At 39.4% G+C, this 20855-nt stretch overlaps 1 protein-coding gene across 1 annotated transcript in view; it reads left to right on the top strand.

Moving 5' to 3' along the window:
* Window positions 1-20266, top strand: part of RNF144A (ring finger protein 144A) — a 65479-nt gene extending 45213 nt beyond the window's left edge. The window contains exons 4-9 of the mRNA XM_032104483.1: window positions 7587-7691; window positions 7900-7960; window positions 8973-9180; window positions 11016-11163; window positions 12407-12496; window positions 15499-20266. Coding sequence (XP_031960374.1) covers window positions 7587-7691; window positions 7900-7960; window positions 8973-9180; window positions 11016-11163; window positions 12407-12496; window positions 15499-15630 — 744 coding nt within the window. The 3' untranslated portion in view covers window positions 15631-20266. The remainder of the gene's footprint in view (window positions 1-7586; window positions 7692-7899; window positions 7961-8972; window positions 9181-11015; window positions 11164-12406; window positions 12497-15498) is intronic.
* Window positions 20267-20855: the final 589 nt, after the last annotated feature.

The raw sequence follows: 20855 nt of genomic DNA, 5'->3' as shown, positions 1-20855 counted from the left end.
AACCACAGCAGCATTTGCAATGGGTGAGTGTGTTCCTGCCAAGATGCAGTCAGTCCCCATACGAAGATTCTTCCAGGGGCTGGGAGAGCAGGGACTCTTGGACAAGAATAATTTTTACAGCTCAGGAAAGAATGCTCGGATGGTTTGTCCTCAAACATGGAAGCACATGGGTTGTGTTTATCTTTCCCAGCCATCATCCTGTTTGGCCATCATCACAGGCAAGATGATGTGATGGCATTTAGATTGTTAATATAGTCTATGAAAGGGCTACAGCACAGCTGACGGAGTCTTTAATCATTGGCAGCATGATGGGAGAAAGAGGCATTTACCCTTGGCAATTTCAAACAAAAAAATGTCTTTAAAAAGAGGCCAAGTATCGGGCAGGTAGAGACAGGAAACCTCTCAGAGGTCTTCCAAGTTGCTTGCCACTTTGGGGAAAACATGTATCAGCTGTGATGTTACCTATCTCTGGTCCTGACCAGAGTCTCTCGGTGTGTATGTTCTTGTTCACAGCATGAGGCTCTGGATATTTCCCTGCAGCAGAGCTCTGGAGTGCCTTGCACATGCTTGTCTTGGAGTCAAGGGTTGATAATGCTTGTGTTGCAGAATTTCTGTCTCTGTAACAAAACCAAGGATATAAAGGCTAAACATGTAAGAGTTCTCTGTTATTGCTTTCAGATTTGAAGTACTGCATGTCGAGATAAGTGGATTTTTTCTTCCTGTGATTTATTCTTAAGATGATAAATTAGGGTTTATAAAAATTTGAGTTGTAATAGTGAGGATTTCTTTGCAAGTTGGTAATTTTTTGTGAAAAAGTGTCTATAGAAGTGGAAATTATTTAAGTTCAAAGTAAACACTTCTAACGTACATCTGTCTCCAATCGAGGTGGTTTGTGACGTTAAGTATAGCTTGTGCTTGTGGATTTGGTCAGTATAGCTGACAGTTTATCTAGTAAAGAAAAAAAATCCCTCCCACAGTCACGCATATGCCTCAAACAGATCTCTGTGATTAAGTGTGCATAGGTATTTTCCAGTAAGTCACTTGTCAACTAAGTAGGATTAGGGTGATATTAAAAAGCTAGGTTGTAGATCTACTGTAGAGAATTGGGCACACTGGAGCAGCAATGCAAGAGTTGTTCCAGGTTGAGCCTGTTATTAAGCAGCTATAGATTTGAGGCAGGTTTATCACTAAACACAAAAAGGCCACGTAGTAAATTCGAAAGAAGCTTAAAAGCTCTCTGAGGAACTTCCCATTCTTCTTCTTTTCTCGCACTTGTTTTCTTGTGTGCTGTAAGTATACCATGGAAATTTCTCAGAAATTTTCTTTTTCTGTGAAAAACTAAGTTTAAAATAATATGGCTCCTGTGACTGAAATGTTGGAATGGAAGGATACAGGCTCTTTAGGAAGGACAGGCAGAAGAAATGGAGGTGTCACCCTGTATGTCAGTAACCAGCTGGAGGGTGTGGAGCTGTACTTCAGGATGGATAAGGAACCGACCAAGAGCTTGTGGGTCAGGATTAAAGGGAGGGCAGGGCCAGGTAACCTTATAATGGGGTTTGCTAAAGGGAGTCCAACTAGGAGGCCGTACAAGAAAATTGGAGGGACTTTTTATAAAGGCATGTAGTGACTGGACAAGTGGGAATGGCTTCACACTGGAAGAGAGTAGGATTAGATACTAGTATAGAATTCTTTATGATGATGGTGGCGAGGTGCTGGACAGGTTACCCAGAGAAGTTGTGAATGCCCCATTCCTGGAAGTGTTCAGGGCCAGTTTGGATAGAGCTCTGAGCTCTGGGCTAGTAGAAAGTGTCCCTGCCTATGGCAAAAGGGTTGGAACTAGACGTTTAAGGTCTGTCCCAACCCAGGCCATGCTATGATTCTGTGATTTGTCCTGTTACCAGATGAGCATTCCTGTTGCTTTTAGAAGTATCACCAAAATATTTAAAAAGGTAGCATATGATAGTTATATATGGCTACAAGAATCTCTTTTTCAGGAGTAGCAAAGACCCTAGCATTATATCATTCTTCCCTCTTCAGAGAGCACCTGAGACGTAGGCTGCTTATTTTAGGGGAGTTTTTCTTCTTGGAATTGTTTAGGTTTTTCTAAATGGAAAATATTTCTACAAAATGACATTCAGGTAAAAGCTCTCTACCAGAGTGAATTTGCTATTTGGACAAAAGGGATGGGAGCTATTATTCCAAGAGTATTAGCCTTCGCCTGAGACATAGACACTCAGGTTTTTTTGTTGTGGAAGAAATTGACTCACTCTCACACACACTGTCTCCCCTTGCCCCAGTGAGTATTGCACACTGCATCACTGTAGTGTTATAATTTGAAGTTAAAATAGCACATTACATCACGTTACCCAAAAGATTGACAGGCAATGTGTCTACCAGTATAAATACCTATTCACCAGACTGACTGCAGAATTGGCTTAGGGGAATTAGCACAGAGCAGTATAATAACCATGGTATTGCACTGTCTTATGGAAGGAAAAGATATCACCTTCTTTGTAGTCATTTCAAAGCAATGTAAAGAAAAATTCCTTGTATGCATAGCATAAAAATGCTACAAAATACTTGAAAAAGTAGTTGATGCAGTAGTAGTTTTTGTCATCTCTGTACCCCCATCACATGAATTTTGAGCTTTAGCTTAGTATCCTATTAGCATAAAAGCGACCCATAGACCAAACTGTACATTTGTAGCTACAAGACACTACAAAATAAATTCTTCTCACTCAATATCCTTTCATATTCTTCATATTCTTTCCTAGAATGTAGGGCCCAAAGGGATCTTTGCGTGCATCTACCCTGATGTCACTTGTAAAGTGGATCACAAAATACCATCCGGTGTTTCCTGAGTCTTCATGTGGTTGAATGCAAGTTTATGTAATTATATGTATGTGTATTTATGCATGTATATTTTTAGATGTTCATCTAACCCTGGTTTGCAGATGATACAGAATTTGAGACCGGCAATTTAGTCCACATGTTAATAATCATCCTATTTGAAAACATTTTCAGCTTGAGCTTTAAAAAATCACCCTCATTGAAAAAGCATGTCAGCCCTTTCTTGTGTTTCTGAAATGCAATGTAACCTCTTAGTGATTGCCTGAAGTGTAGGGTTATTTCCAAGGTTAATGTTTGTGCACAATAGCAACTGCCTTTGCCTACTTTTAGTATTTATTGTTACTAAATGCATTGTAAAAACCCAATTCCCTTTCTTTTTTAGAACTTGATTAATGCTAGATTTCTTATTTTTATTTTTTTCCCCTTTCAGTTTTACCAGTGCATGTGTTTGGTTTTTTAAAAATTGTTTTCCAATACCAGCATGTGACGATTCTGCATGTAGTGCACAATTCATTTGGATCTGATGACTGTGGCCTAGTGCCCACACTAAAATATATTTGAAGTTTTAAGAAATAAATCAAGTGATATGGTGAAGATACACTTGACTCTTGTCATGTGTTTTTGGCCTTTCCAAATCCCTGGACTGATTTAAAATTTCCCATATGATTTGGCATTTGCATCTGCAGCATTAGTATAGTCAGAAGTCTCCATTTTGACTAATTCCACCTATCAGCTGTTAAGAAAATAGTGCAGGATAATCTTTTTGTCTGCCTAACTCTCAAATAAAAGGTGACATCTTGAAAAACCATTCCTTGTTTGCTGCAATAGCAGCAATAACACGTTCTTAAAAGTAAATTGGTTATAACTTTCCTAAACCATCGAAATGTTTTTAATTATGTGCATTTCGTATTTTAAAATGACCTCAGGCACCAAATGAACACATTTTTTCTGTCAAAGCAGATGGTAGATTAGTGTTGCCTCCCATGTAAACAATGAAAGTTGAGATTCCTTTTTTGGAATTATGGTGGGGTTTATTTGGGGTTTGATGTCAGGAGAAATAAATCAAAGCACCAACATCAGAAGTAAGCGTGATTGTTCCTGAAATTCTTCTAAAAGAAAAGGGAAAGCAAAAAATTTTAATTCTTTATATATAAACTTTGCTGTGGCCTGTGCAGATTTGTTAGAGCTAAATGCAGCAAAGCAAGATTATGTGTTATGGTTTTGAAATTAGGAAAAAAATAAGCATTTTGATTCCTATATAGGTACGTTGATCTTTATAATGTTAGACAAAAAGATATGCAGCTCTAAAGCCATGGCACATCAGTGGTCACTACATGTACCTTTCTGAGTGGCACAATCCTTGATGTATAAAAGTTAGAAGTACAACACATCTTGCGAAGCTTTAAATACTACACTGTGCTTGGCAGCTTCAGAAAGGAAATCATTCCTTTATTAGTCATCTGTCTCTGAGGCAACAGAAAAAAAAAGTGTTCCCAATTTATATAGGCAGCTTATAGTAAAACTGCTGCTGCATTGGGCTCTCAGTTGATCTTTGTGGGGGAATGGATCTGGGCTAAAACTCCTCAAAGTGGATGTGCTCCTGCACTTTGTCATGGGGACAGCAAATGCCAGTAGGATTTACGGATTACCATGTGACAGAAAAAGTTATCCACACATCAGAAAGGACAACAGTGATGGAAAGAGGACAGAGCAGGGATGCACAACAAGTATGTATGCACGGGGAACCATACAGGAGTAGTGCTCAGGGGAGCTAACTGGTCTCTTCTGACACACGTCCATTAGAGGAATAATAAATACATTCCTCAGCATATTCGTTTGACATGGATCAGTGTACTCTTGTGACCTTACTCCAATCTCAGCCCTTAGGTATCTAATTTTGGTTCCTGTTTTTCTCTGAGAAAAGTTACATAATACAGTTCATTTTGAATTTGTTTTGGGTGACTTGCACTCCCACATTTTTTGTTTGTGCTATACAGTACTTTATTGCCTTAATGGAAGGAGTATGAACTTCTTCCAGCATTGGGTCAAGTTGCATAGAAAATTAGCAAAAATCTGTCATATTTTTGTAATTGTTTTACAATGAATTTTTCATAGCATATGATTGAATACCTAATCCTACTTTGTTGTTTTGCTTGCATTCTGCTGCATTTCTGGTACTGTAGCCTGATACAAGTTGCGCATTTTGTGTCCGCTCTCAAGAGAAGCCACAGGTACCCTGTGCATCAAATTCCCTCACAACCGCTTTGGGTTACTCTTTCTCCACCCAAGAATTCTCAGGGGAGCCTTGAGTTGATATGTGTTTTATCCTCTGCCTATTTTCCAGCAGTATTCCGTAGCCTTGAGGCATTTGTCAGAAGGTGAAGCATGAGAAATGCACTTGGTTGTGCTGATTTTGAGAAGGCAGGGGCCAATGCCCCATCAAGGGAAGGGAAAGGCCATGGACACTGCTCATGACAGGGATGAACTGTGTTGTTTCTTGGAAAATGAGAGGAAAGGGAAGCAAATCAAATAGGCTTTGGCAATAGTCCTAAACAGGTTGAGGAGGAGAATTAGCCACATTAATGATTAATGATAGCAAAGCTCATTCAGCTTGAAAAGTACTTTCTATAAGTGCTAAGTGCTGGCATTAAAAATGTATGCATTTTCATTTTAATCCACACTTTGCATCCGCAAATGGAGAGGAAAGGGAAGAGCCAGCAGTGTCATTATAGGAGTACTAATGACCTCACTACAGCTGAAATCACAGCTTGCCAAGGTACGCAACCTAGGGCCTGGGCCTTGCAGAGTGCAGCCTGTTGGTTGCTGGTACTGACTCTCTTGAAGTGTTCCACCACCCGCCCTGCAGAGCTCCAAATGAAGGCTTGGAAACCTTCTGCAAGTCAAACATCTTCTAAGTGAACAGTTGCCTCATTAAATCCCTGCTGAGGAAGACAAAGATTACATGTAGTCTGTCATGCATGGATTTCTTTGCACAATTAAAAGTTTTATAAATATCAGTTATCTGATCTCTGTTTTTCTTTCCCAAAAAATTGACCTGCTTTCTCTAATGCATGGTAGACACAGGGCAAGGGGGCTCTAACAGAAATGATTTGTTGTGCTATCAAGGTGGTGGCAAGTTGCCACCAGAAATGCTGTGGACCAGAGCAACAGAGATTGTGTGGGCAGGAAGTAACATCTTTGCTGCAATCAAGCTGCAAGAGGTAAAATTTAGAATAATTTGTTAATAGAGGTGTCTGAAAGGAGCTGAATAGACAAATCAAGAGGCAGAAGAGAAAGAGAAGAGTTTTGAAGTCTGAACTTTTAACAGCTATAAGCCACATGCCTGAGGGTTAGGCTGGAAGGTGCTTGTTGACGGGCTGTTTGATTGCACAGGCTGAAGGCAGAAGCAGTTTGGGAGAAGCAGTTTTGTGCTCTGACCTGAAGTTAGGCATACCAGCCTTGGCAAGGTCAATGCAGCCCGTTGCCTTCCAGGCTGGTGGTGAGTCAGCAGCTGCATACCTTTTTCAAATGTCTGGAAATGGTAACTAAAATCCTTGTTTTGCCAGTTTGCTGCAGAGTGTGTAATCCTTCTTGCCTCCCACACAGCTGTATGCAGAGCTGGTTTCATTTCTCTCTGCTGTTGGTCTAGCCTCACTCTTTATTCACACATCTGCTAGGAGAGAGTTAGGGACCTCGTTCTGTAATTGTCTGCAGTTCGCTAATGCCAGCTGAGCTCACAAGCAGAATGAAAACATCACAGGGTGCCCCATCCACTGGGAAGCAGACCCTCGTTTGCTCTTTCTGTGTAGCGTTGGGCAGGTAGAAGTTGGATGGTATCAGCAGAGAGCTGGGTCTCTTCATCACTCCCTTGCCTTCCCAATAGATGCCTATGCATTAGCTCTCAGCTTGATGTAGGAAGGATGGAGGTGGAGGGGGGTTGTTGCTCTTCAAGAATAACAAGGTTTGATCTTAATTTGCCCTTGGTCAAAAATACCCACTTTTCTTCTCTGTTTTGTTGACAGCCGCGTGGTGCACTGCTGTGTTAGAGACTACATTTTCAGTTATGAGTTGGGTAAAATGCTGTGGTTGCTAGGGGAGAAAAGTATTAGTATTACCAATATTTATTATTTGGTCCCCATGGAAACTGTAGTTCTTCAGGGAGTCCTAATTCTCACATTTTTCCTTTCTATGGAAAAGTTACTTCTTTAACTATGACGTTGAAATAGTTATTTTCCAGGAATAGATGGCAAGATACACAACTCCCTTTGTGCTCTCGTATGCTTGACAGATGTCTGTCTATGGGGAATTACTGCTTACTAGGCTATGTTGTGGCTTCCAATTAGGCAATGATCTTCAGAGTGTGGTTAATCTAATTGTGTCACGGAGGTGTTTTATTGTTTTTGCCCCCTCTGCTTCCTGTTCGATTTGTGCTTTCCCCATTGTTATTTTTTAATTTGCTGCATATTTTAAATTGATGAAGAGTTATTTTGTTAATTTTGGTTTAAGTGATCCTAGAGGTCTTTTTCAACCTAAATGATTCTATGATTTGATAGGGAAATGAACTTCCTGTTTTCTACTTCTAGCAAAAGCTATGAGTGTGGCTCATGGCTGTAAAAGGGACACAGTAGTACCTGTTTGATTTCAAAGTTTGAGTTTTCAGATTTTTAGACTAAAGCTGTTAAAATACTGATTTATCCTTCACAGAATAGTTAACTCAGTGTTTGGCTCTCTTACAGTGCCTAAAACAGTATGTGGAACTTCTGATCAAAGAAGGTCTAGAAACAGCAATCAGCTGCCCAGATGCTGCCTGCCCAAAGAGAGGTCATCTGCAAGAAAATGAGGTACGCTTTTCCTGCAAACAGGGTGTTTTATTTTCCTTACAGGATGTTTAAATAGGTCTTGCTTTTTATGTTACAGCTTCCATTGCTGACAATATATATCTTAATTAATTCTTCAAAGGTCAAATACTCTGTCTCTCTTTGTTTAAAAGGACTTAGATTATTACTGTTCCTAACTAGAATTTTTTTCTTCTTTTCCTTCTTTGAACAGATTGAGTGTATGGTTGCATCAGAAATCATGCAAAGGTATAAGAAGCTACAGTTTGAAAGAGGTAACACGTGTAACACTACCCACTGAAGGCTGTGAGAATGGGTTTGTTTCAGAGTGATCCTATAAATCTGAATCTCTGTATATGTTCTTGAAGTAGCATTGTGTGTTAATTGCTTGGTCATCAGAAAGAAAAACCCTAAAACCTAAAAAGTAATTGCTTCTGTTCTTTCCTGCATGATTCCCAGAACTGCAGCACTCTGGGAATAAACTAAGGAAAGAAAATTGCTATGTATTATATTCCTAAATAACTAAGGAGGGAGTGACTTCTATTTTGAGCTTTGCTGTTTAAGTTGCCTACTAGTACTGTAGGGGCTGGAGAAGAATACTGACCTCTTTCACAGAGCCAACATTATCTCCTGGGATGGCATTTGGTACAGAATTAATGGGTGGTTCTGTGTGTAATGATACAAGCATGTTAAGAACATAAGCTGACTGTGTGCCTATGGAGATGTGGAATGGTGTGGCCATAGAGAACTTACAGTAAGGTTTTACTGAGGGCAGGACCCAGCCTAGAAACCACTGCAGTAATTTATTGCCTTCAGTAGGCTTTGAAACATGAAATGACTTACGTGTAAGGAGCCTCCAAGAAAGGGAGGAAACTGTATCTTATGCTATTGTTAATCATGTGGTTACATTAGGGTAGAAGTCAACTTGAAATAGGTTCCTCTGGGCAAGGCATTGTAAAAACACTTTCTGGTGGGTTTTACGGCATAGTATACGCTGTATTTAACTTCAAGTACAACTGTAAAAAAACACATCTCATTCTCAGAACAAGTTTAGTTCAGTGAATGAAAGTGGGCAATTAATTGAGACTTGTGAAACTCACTTTGGTTTGGTGCCTGTTCGCAAAGCAGGCCAAATTTATGTCAAAGAAGGTTGCATAAATTAAAAAGCTCCTTTTGAAAATTTGTGTCTTCAAATGCCGTGCCAGTCAACCTCAGCTGGAACGCATTGTTATGGAAGGCTGATCTTGTATCCGCCTTTGAATTTGGTTCTTTTATGTCCCTTTGCAGAAGTGCTTTTGGATCCATGCCGGACTTGGTGTCCATCCTCTACTTGCCAGGCAGTTTGCCAGCTCCAGGAATCAAGCCCACAGGACCCTCAACTGGTGCAGTGCAAAGTGTGTGACATTGAGTTCTGCTCTGCTTGCAAATCTAATTGGCATCCAGGTCAAGGCTGTCAAGAGAACATGCCAATCTCTTTTCTTCCAGGAGAAACAAGGTAAGATACTGCAAAAAATCAAGTATTTAGAAGCTAAACACTCAATCGTTGAACAAATCGGATTATGAATAGTAAAGAAGCATTTTCCTGATGTTTTGTTCTAAAGCTGTTTCCTTCGCTTAGTCATTCCTGTTCTTTAAATGCTGTATTCTAAAACTGAATAGCTCTTGGCAGCCTTACTCTTTGCCGCCATTCCCAGCAAAGCACAAAGGAGCTGCTCAAGCCTTTGGCCTTTTGCCCTAGTGGGAAAAATATGACATCCAGGCAGCTCATCAGCTTCTCTTGAGAGATGATCTTGTTACTGCTGCTCTCCTGGACAATGTGAGAGTTGATTACATCATGCCAGACAGTGATTTTTAGGATACCCTGTCAATCATCCCCTCTGCTGCACATTTGGCCTATGATCTTAGGTTCTGTTTCAAGTGGTCTCTGGTGGCAAACTGCAGCCACTGAATAAGAAAGGCCATTGTGCATGTGTTCCACGTCATGTTTGGGCTTTTTCAAAGATTGTATTGCACTCCAAGGCATCATTAAAGCCCTGCCCATCCTTGGACTTAGTTACTCATAACTTACCTTCTTTGACACTTTGCTGTAACAGATGACTAGCTAGGATGCTGTCATGATGAGTTCCTGATCAAATACGCTAACTTTTGCACATGCTTTTGTGTGTCCTTGACAAGAACTGAAGGTTGCTAAACTTCATGGCGAGGTAACAAACTTAATCTACTTTTGTTTAGTGCTCTGGTTGCTTTTAGTTTTCATTTCACGCTTCATTTTTTTACTCCACCAAGTAAAAGTAAAATTTGTTTTTTCATATTCTGGAGCATAATGTGCCTCTTAGCAGCATTTGGAGTTTCATATACATTTTATGTATACAAAGCATTTTTTTCTAGTACAGTAGCCCCTAGCGTTAGTAATTAGTGTTTGTCCTTTTATCCTGCTGTTGGGCAAATCAATCAATCAATCATCAGTCCTGTTTTCCAGCAAACTGTTGATTCCCCATCAGTCATTATTGTATTTCACACTGGCAGTAGCTGCAGGAATTGTCATTTAAGGTACATTTTAGTTGTTAGCATAGAACCTGCACACAGTAGAAAGCTACTCAAGGGAGATAAAAGTTGTTCCACTGTTTCAACATTCCTCTATGTTGTGCCCATTATGTGAGGGGACACCTGTGGTTCTGCACACTTGTGCAAGAAGAGTCAGTGCTGACCCTAACTCATGAATAGTGACTTGTTAGCACTCTATTGACAAAGTTTAACTGAAAATGAAAGAATGACATGCACCAAAACCTTAGGGTTCTTGATTTGGAAGGAAACTCCTGGGGAGAATCCTCAAGGAAGGCACAGACGAGTAATCTATCCCTGGTGCCTGCCCTAGTCCAAAGGAATGTGGTCTGGGGTTTTTTGTGCAATCATGGGATTGTTTCTTCATCTGAGAAAGAAAGGGGAGAAAAGGAAAATAATCTAGATGTACAAAACATTTAGGTGTGAGCTAGCTGCTGCTCATCTGATACATTACAGGAGAAAACTGTTCAATATCTATTAGTACCACTCTATAACAAAACCAGCTGGTTTTTACATGGTAAAGAAAATATCCTAACTTTTACGTAGACACTGTAGTCATTAAATATCTTTTTCTAGAGATATGTTTGAAAAGTAGTGTGTAGCCAAAATATCTGAATAATAAAACTCACTTGAATACCTGAATCTCTAGTAATTTCTCTTTTTTTAAACAAAAAAGCAGGCTTGCCTTCGTAGCACAGTTCTTAGTAGACATTCTTCTCTAAACTGACATGGCCACACATTTTACTAATTTCTCACTCTCTCCCACAGTTCAGTTTTTAAAATGGAAGATGATGATGCTCCAATCAAACGCTGTCCAAAGTGTAAAGTTTACATTGAACGAGATGAAGGCTGTGCCCAAATGATGTGTAAGAATTGCAAACATGCCTTTTGCTGGTACTGTCTGGAATCTCTTGATGTGAGTACATGCAATGCACTCTGGCTCTCAGAAGCTTAAAAGTTCATTGCTTTGCCATCCAGCTGTCTCTTTAATCAATTAAATAAATATCTCACTAGCTTCTGGCCATAACTGACCAGAGCTGATGCTGGGAATTTGATAGGATTTGTATCCTCTGTTTTACTTGTCTGACCTGTATGAACTTAGCATTTGGTCTGAGTCAGTAAATAAATAGTTAAATTTTATGACAAGAATCTGTTCATGATCTTTACATGGCACCTAACATGGAGAGGGGTGTGTCTTTTTTTTTCCAGTAGTGACTTTTCAATGTTGCCTTTCTTGAAGGCATTACAGTGTGAGACTAGCAATGCTTTTAGTCTGAGGAAATTTAAAAAACTATATGTGTTATGTCACTAGCAGTCAGATTTGTTTACCATTCATTGTATTCTGTTGGACAAGAAATAGATCTGACATAGGAGAAAGAATGCAGTGTTCTCACAACACCAGGAATTTATTGGTCTATAAGCTGCTGCTGTCATATGTTTATATTTTTTTTATAATCAGCCTGTTATCATGCCTACAGATCAGAGTATGTACAATACACAGCATCTGTTTCCATGTCTTCAGTTTTACTTTGTAACATTGTTAACAATAGCAAAGGAAATTAGGTTCCTGAAAGCTACTCTGACTATTCAAATCCTGTGGTTGTCCCATTTGAATACTTTACTAACAATCCTGAAGTCACAGGCTTCTCACATGCTCTCATAGATAAAAAAAGCAGTGTTCACTTATAACTAGGCCTGCGATCTTGGCTGGTTTGTGAGATGCTTACAGGACCGATAGGGACATAATATCTGAAAAATCTGTATTGTCTTTCTGTTCTTCAGCTAGGTAAAGGAACCAACTTTGGGAAGTCTGCAGTACAAGTACTGATTTTCCTTTGCTCCTTCTGTATGTGTGTAAAATACATGTAATGGTTGGCTTATCTTCTTGGATTCTCTTGCTAAACTTCATGCTAGCATTTAAATATGCAGCCTGAGACCTTTTGGGAGAAGAATTTGTTATAATCTACAACACACGCCAAACAAACGTGTTTGTGAAGACACCTAACTGTAAACAAAGCACTTTGGAAAGGTTGGACGTGGCTGTATCTGCTTGCTTCTATCTTCCTGTGTGATTCCTGGGTTTAAATTGTCAGGATATAATATTTTGTAACTTGAAGAACTTCTGTTTATTGCCTACCTTCTCATTCAATATTTTGTAGGATGATTTTCTCCTTATACATTATGACAAAGGACCTTGTCGAAACAAGCTGGGGCACTCCAGGGCGTCTGTTATCTGGCACAGGACACAGGTAAAGCTCAGATCTTTGAAAGCTCTCTACAGGTCTGTTGCTGTCATTTTAACGCCTCATTTTAACACCTTAGGGTAAAATTCTGTGCCAAATGGTAACTGATTTTCATAGCAGATAAAAAGAGGGCAGTAGCTTGGAGTGGAACAATTAGCTCTCCTGGAGAAGAGCCTCCTTGGCAAAACACCACTGAGAAGAAAAGATACATTTGCAGAGCAAGTTCAGTGCCAGTCCAGATATCTTCTCACTGAATTTGGAGGATGAATTAGGTTGCCGTCGTCAGTATTATTTTCAAGCAAGCTCTTCCTGCAAGGCATTTTTAGCTCTGGATCCAGAGCTGGAAAGGAATTAACCTGAATACAGTCATTAACTAGCTATGGACTCCATCGGACTCGTTCCTGTAGGCTGGATAGAAAGTAACCCTGAAGGTTTTTCAGTCGTTTCAAACACAGATTCAAACTGACAATTGCAGAGAGTGTGGGAATACCTCTTGTAGTCTAGATTCAGTGTTGCTAGACTCAGCAGGAATGCTGGTAATGAAAGAGCTCTCTGCAGCACTTTGATGCATGCAGTATAAATGCTCATGTGTGACTTGGTCCAACCTACCGCCTTTACAGTCACTTCAGAGATACGGGGACATCTGCATATCTGAGTCATCTCTTCCTAAATTAACTGTGTGCCTGTAAAAAGCTACCTTAGCTTCAGATGAGGTACTTTTCTTGAAGTACAGATGTCTTTCCATGTGAGCAAAAACCTCAAGTCTATAGAATAATCATCAAGTCTGGATAAACAGCTAAACTGAAATACAGAAGGATCTCACCCCTCTCCTTCTACCCACACCGCTGGGTGTCTGAGCTGTGGACTGGGTTTTGCTTGGATTAGCCAGTGGTATCTCAGGAAGTGAGTACATTAAGCTTACTTGACAAAGCTGTAGTATGAGGTGATTAATCTGGTATTTGGAATATGCTCTAAGCCATTGCAGTTTGTGCAGATCTGTTTGATACACGGCATGTTTGATAATCTGGTCATTGTTGAGAAAGGTGATAATTCACTACTAGTCAAAATATAATTCTGCTAAACCCACTGAAGCCAAATCAACGCTGCAGTTGTTTCCTTATGTTAACTTTGACTAAGTTGTTAAATTTCTTCTTAGATTTATCCAAAGCAAATTGAGGTGAGTCTTTGGTTTGTTTTTTGTGGGTTTAAAAAAATACTTGTTTTGGCCAGAGAAAATGGCTTGATGCCTAGTAGGGCAGCAATTTCTTCAGAAGAAAAAGAACCAAGTAAAAAGTAAATAAATAATACTCAGCACACAGTTTGACTTAAAAATAAACACCTCCCTCCCCCTCCCCAACCACATCAAAAAACAAAACCAGCAAAACAAAAAAAAATGAAACTTTATGATTTATTTGATGGCATATTGAGGCTGAAAGGAAGGTGTAAATAGATGTTTTATATTAATTACAAGTAGTCAGTCTGGTGCACTGAATTGCCAAGTTCTAGCTTGGCTCTGTCTGACCAGTGCACTCAGCCTGGGCTGCAAAGAGCAGCATGGCAATAGATGCAGCTCATGTTTTTTAAAGATGAGAATTGAACTTTGGTTTCTGGGAAATAAATGTAAAGATTAGTAGAAGTTGCATCAGATTGTCAGCACCACCAAAATAAAGAGAATGAGTTATGAAACGTGCCCACCTCTGAAGCTGAAAAAGAAATTGTTGCTGGGAAGAAATAAAATCGTTAGAGCAAGGCAGCTCGGGCTCCTCATGGCCGGGCAGCCGGGCCCGGCATGCTGATCAGGGTGGGTGCGTGTGCGCCGGGAGCGCTGTCCCACAGCGCCATCTCCCGCGGCTGCCCGGCGCTCCCACCGCCGGAATTCCGCGGCAGCACAACCTCGGACCATGTGCAAGATCATCAACACCAAATTATCCGTGGCCAGCAAAAGTGCTACTGCATCATCCCATGCTAATTTAATATTTGCCAGCTAATTGAAGTGGCGTATCTAGCCCTGACTAGAAGAATCCTTAATGAGTAATGCACTCTTAATTTCGTTTCACCTTCTGCTGTGAGGTTTCGCTATTGCATTAGCAATCCACTCTTGCCTTCATTATTCAAAATTATTCAGAGACACTCTCATATGAATAAATCTAAATTATTTTCTCAAATAATTTGTGGGCATATTGTTGCAGCATCACTCTTAGAGTTGCCTATGGCAAATGGGAAACTTTCTCAGGCAATGAAGCTCAACTTGAATGTTTTTTAAATAATTTTCCAAATCCATGCTCTGTAGAAATTACTACTTTGTCACATTGACCAGATGGGTAAATCTATGGTCCTCTGCTCATGCTGGGAAGGAAGTGATCAATAAATGTCAATGGAAAAGAGTTAGATCTTGTTCCCTGAAGCAGCAGGCTGAGCTCAGGTCTGACTGCAAAAAGCCATTGCATATGCAAAGTCCTCCTGTAGCCCCTAGTGTTTGTAATCTGTGATTGAAATTCCCAAGGTTGTGGGTATGCTGGTGGGACATTTGTGGGAGTATTCCCAGATTCTCTGAACACCACCAACACCTTGACTAATTCTTCTTGAAGCTTTCCTCAGAAAAAAAGGGAGCATTTGAAAGTGGAAGTCTTAACTTTCTTGTAGCCTTGATTCCAATATTTAGTATTTAGGTTTGATCCAGAAAAAAAGTAGTGATTTGCTTCAGTATTTTTTTGAGATAAAGGAAAACTCAAAAAGGCAAATAGCCTTCTGCATCACTTTGTATGATAAAACAGTTGTGTGGCACAGTTTGACTGGAGCCATAAAACACAAACATTCACACTCTGCTTTCACTCACATTTACTGGTCACAGGAGCTGACTGTAGTATACCTGTGGGAGGGTCCTGGCTCTGATAAGGTCAGTGGCATTTGCTGAAGTCTTTGATGGACACAGATGATGCAATGGTGTCAGCAGACACAGAATCTAGGCAATGCTATCCCTGACTCAATGCTATCCCTTTCTCTTACAGGTAGTAGGCATTTTTGCAGGATTTGGTCTTCTACTTTTGGTGGCCTCCCCTTTCCTTCTACTTGCTACACCATTTGTTCTGTGCTGCAAGTGCAAATGTAATAAAGGAGATGATGACCCTCTACCTACCTAGCCTGGGAGAAGATTGGACTCATCACATGTTTTGATTTTACTGTTGCTGTTACGTTTCCCTCTTGCACTTACATTGCTGTAGCCTTACGTGCCCCATTCTGCTTTTCATTGACACAGTCTTGATTCCAGGAACTGTTGTTACTACCGTTGTACAGATCACTTGATAATAGACAAGGAGGGTAATAGAAGGCAAGTTAGGTGCTAAAGGGAGACCACAGACCTGAGTAGCTATCTGAAATGAAGAGGTGATACTGCTAAATATAGTACAAAAAGTTGGTGCTGCCTTGCTGGTGAACTGGAAACTGTACTGAATGACATCAGCAAGCCAAGCTGAAAAAGCATACAAACTTCTGCATATCTATTTGCTTCCAAATTTGGTGTTTTAAACATATGTTTAAGTTGCCTACTATTTAAATCAGATAGTCAACTTTGTGTGACTTTATTACACATCTGTTTTTGTTAAAGCCATCACAATGTCCTTTTTAGTACCTATTTTTCCAAGTGTAACAAAATTAGTAAGGTGCATATAGGCCATCCTATGCCTTTCTTGAAATTTTGGGAGGATCAGAGGGACAAGTTGGTCCTACTGCCTTCCACAAATTTTATAAAGTCTTATAGGAAATTTGTTTGGTTAAAAGCTACATTTTAAAATTAATTGATGAAGCTGAAAGGTTGAATGGTGACACAAACCTGCTATTTAATCAAGTTTCTTTTAAAAATGCATTGATGGTATTGATTACCCCTGGACCACTAGTGTTTTTCTGAATTGTTATTTTCTGCTGTTGTTTAGGGTTCTGGTACACTTACAGGGCTATGTAAGTTCTAATCCAGGTATCTTAATCTTTTTATAGATACATAGAGATATATATATATATATAATCCTATTTAAACCAAATGTGTAAATAGCTGTGCTATTGAAATATTTTGGAAATTCAGGATAGCTTGCTTCTGTCTTTAGGACAACTATTAAAAAATACAGGACTAACATTACTATTTAGCAGACTCTTGGGTTATCAATGAGTCTTTCTTTTTAAATACAAAAATACGTCATGGTTATCCCTGTAGTTAATATGAAAATGCCTGGGATATTTGTGGAAATTGTACTTTGCATTTAAACTACTTAGCCCATTTTCCAGAGTTAATATTGTATGATATGTGGTGTATTATGTTAATAACAATACTGTGACAAAATAAGTTTTTATTTGAGAACTAATCACTTGATAGTTTTGCAGAATTCAGTGCTGTGTTTTCAGGGCAGTAAAGCGTGCTGTTCAACATACTACATCATTGAGGTTTCTCTTTAAAAATATTTTGTTGAAAACCATTTTGCTCTGATTTTAAGTGCTACAAGAATTTGACTAATAACTTCTTGCCATGAAATACGAAGCACCTGAGACAATGTGTATGTCTGTAGTACTGAAGCAAAACATTGTTTTGAATGGCTTCTGGACTGAAGTTGTACTGCGTTTTTTCTTCATCATTTATTTCTTTGTGTCGGCAGTGTACTGAGATGGATGAATATCTTGAAGCCAAGATAACTTTCCACTGAAAATATCTTAATATTCTCAAATGGATCTGGCTGCTGTCACAGGCTGGGAATATGTTTTCATACCTCAACCATAAAAAAAAAATCCTTGTTATCTTTTGTTTTACACTGTCTGTCTGTTAAATAAAAATGTTGTAGGATACAGTTTTGAAAAGGGACAATTTCTTTTTATAAAACTTCTCCCTTATCTTCCAAGTATAGTGCTATCCAAATACAAACTGTATATAACCAGAGATTTTAGCTCTAGGAGCTGAAGATTATCTGCATTTCACTTGCTTGGCTTGATTTTAATGAGTTCAGCCTCTGTAATGTGAATAAAAAGGATAGCTGGTTTCCAGCAAATCTGAACTCCTTGTGATATCTTCAGATTGTTTATGGCAATGCACAGTTCATATCTTTTGTTATCTGAGTATTTTTAGTATTTCAGCTATCTTTATTACTAAAAATTGCTTAGTTGTTAAAGAATATCCATAGGGAAGTCTGGTAATTGACCCATGTTTGCCAGCTCCCAGGGGTGTGTCAAGCACTGCTGACTTGAGCAGGCAGGGAAGTGCTTGTGTTCCTCTGGCTCTGGCATCAGCTCAGTCCATCTCCCAGAGGGATCCCAAGCCACACACCTGAGTTGTCCTGCGTCACAGCTTCATTGTGCAGAATTAATGGAAACCCTTCTGCAAAGGACAGCTTCCTGCAGGTAAGCTTGAACTATGGCCTTTCCTCCTTGGCCCTGTAATTCTGTTTAACTGGAGAAAAAAACTCTGGACAATAGGATGTAAAGACTTCATGGGTTATTAATTTTCTAGCTGGGGGCACTGAGGGATTTTGCTGTATTGTGGCTGTGACTGATGACCAGTTCTCCTACTGGGATCATAGTAAGCAGGAGAGGTTCAGTGGCCTGTGAACAGTATTGAGTGTCCTGGTATGAGGAGGTTTATTTTCTCTGTGACTTTCTGAGAGGTTTTATGTGGAAATACAGCAAAATTTGACTTTTCCAAAGTGCTGTGCAGCCAGTTAATAGTCAATGTCAAAATTAATGCATTTCCAGATTTAAAAGAAAAAGGAAAGAGAAATAAGTTCTTTGCAAATACAGAAATTTTAAAATGATAATTTATAATTGATACTCACAGGTAACATTATGTATAATCAGAAAACTGTGTCAGTATTTCTCTGATCTCAACGTACTTGAATTTCTACTGGTGATTTTAACGACACAGCTCTTGTTTCGCATCCCAGCTGTTGGGGTAGACTATATGCCTACATATATTTACCAAATACCTACCTAGTCTCTTCAGGTTTGCTAAATGTCATTCCATCTGTATTCTCGGGGATTTTTTGTTTGTTTTTGTTATTGTTAATATTATTATTACTACTATTACTATTTTTAATGCTGATTTGGTTCCAAAGTAGCAACTTTTGGTGGTGATGTATTAAATTCAGGGTGCTTTTATGTTACAGCTTATGTTGATACTGTGACATTTAATACCCTAAAACTGAATTGTAAATACATCATTTTAAACTCTGACATTTAAACCTCCTGCCATGGGAAAGGGAATGTTTGTTTCTTCTTCTTTTCAAATGAAAATCTGTTACAACAGCTATGGCTTTTTTTGAACCAGAAAAATAAGTATCACAGCATGATTTCTGTTGCATTTTTATGGTTATGCTATTATTTAGGGGGCGTATATTCACACAGAATCGTAGAATATTCTGAGTTGAAGGGACCCACAAGGATCAAGTCCAGCTCTTAATTGAAAGGCCTGTTTGTAAATGCTGTTTAATGGAGTTTGTAACAGTACATCATCTGCATGTTCTTCTGGGGTGTCATGTGGTGTCGTGTCTAGTGAGTGTGGAGTCCCAGCTCCAGAGGCTGTGCATCTCCCTAGGCTTGCCATTAGCTGGGCTGAAGCCAGTCCTGAGAGAGATCAGGAGCGCAGCCCACTTCATCTTCAGTGGTGGTAGTGTTGGGTTTTTCCCTGTGACATTGGACAAGTCACTTACCACCTTTTATCTCAGTTTAACCATCTTATAAGTGAATGGACCAGTGTTTACTTCAGGAGGGCTGTGGGGGCAAATTCATTGGTTTTGAGGCTCTTCAAAATGAACAATTATATACAAAAGATTACTGTAGTTTTATGTTAATATTTCAGTTGTATTCATGTTGGCATTCATCCTGAAGCCTCCTACTACTGACCTTAGCATGTCAAGAATTTAGGATACTGTCCCCCGCATACTAAGAAGCATGATCTTTCCTCAGATACTCTGGTGCATAAATTAGGCAAAATCCCAAATAACAGCTGACTGGATCAACACTTCAGTGTACAGCTGAGCTCCTGACATGCAGAAAACAATCAAAATTAGTGAAAAGCTCTCATTTACGGAGCTGACAGGATAAAATATCCATAGGTCAGAAAAATACGAAGTTCTTTTTTTAAAAAATTGTTGTGGGCAGGAAGATTTAAAATGAAGTTCTGTGTGCATTTCATCTATAGGCCTTTTACTGTATAGGAATAAATATTTTTAATGCAGACCATTATCATTATAGTGAGGTGCAGCATGCATAAACCTTTGTGCAGGTTTGCTTTTTTAAAACCAAAGTTTGTACATTTCATGTACATAATCTAAAAGCCTGAGGGAAACAAGTAAATTACAGTTGTTGATCACAGTGATATTAAGGACATCAAAAAAGCCAGCATCAGCCCTTAATTGCTCATGCACTTGTACTAAGTAAGGCATGCTATTTGTGTTTAGAGCCCTGTGGCCTTCATTACTGCTTTGATTTGTGTATATGTTATAAGAATTCCAGGAACATTAGGTACAGGTACATGGTACATAACTGAACCTTTCTTGATCATTTCATTATGATGTATTTTAAAATTGTATAGGGATAAGCGTGAAGGAGTCATGCATATGTATAAATAATGTATTTGACCAGTGTAAAAATAGTTCTGTTGATGTATTTGAAATGTAAGTGCATTTTGTGCCACTAACACTGTGATGTATAAAGGAGCTGTTGAATGCCTTTTAATGTGGTGTTTTGTACTTTGAATCATATTGGAGAGTTTAATTTGTAATTTCAATAGATATTTTAAATGAATGTGTTTCCTGTGATTCTTCATAGTGACTTTTCCCTGTGCTTCTCTGCCTCTCAGTCCTTTGGAGCAAGCACAGCCTGCGGCCTGGAGACCTCCTGCCACAATTCTGGGCATAATTGTGGTTTCTGACTCATCATCTCCCAGCTTAGCTAAAAGAGGGAATCTGGGTATCTCTAGTGCTAATTTGGTGCACAGCTGGGTCCTTGGCCTAGCTCCTGTTGCAGTCCAGGGATGGATGCTCTAGCCAGGTGAACATGCTGCCCCAGGGATCACTCTGAGGTGTGTGTGTGTGTGTGTTCTTGCACCATGGGTTTAGGTCTGGTGCAGGTGGCTGCAAGCAGCTTGTACTCCCCTCAGTCTGGTGGTGTGGAAGTGAAACTTAAAGGCAAAGCCCAATCTCCTGAATAAGTGAGTGTATTTAACTCTCCAACAGTGGTAATGACTTCTCGTTCTTGACTCCATCAACAAGCACTTTGCATTTTGCCTAAACTGCAGTTGAGAGTGGAGACTTTCCTTTAATCCCCACAGTATATTTCTCACTTGTTAGGGTACAATTTGTCTATAACCATAAAAAAAGCACAGGCACAATTT

The sequence above is a fragment of the Corvus moneduloides genome, chromosome 3, assembly GCF_009650955.1.
Source record: "Corvus moneduloides isolate bCorMon1 chromosome 3, bCorMon1.pri, whole genome shotgun sequence".
In the NCBI taxonomy this organism is placed as follows: domain Eukaryota; kingdom Metazoa; phylum Chordata; class Aves; order Passeriformes; family Corvidae; genus Corvus; species Corvus moneduloides.
This window is presented reverse-complemented; position numbering and strand designations above follow the sequence as displayed.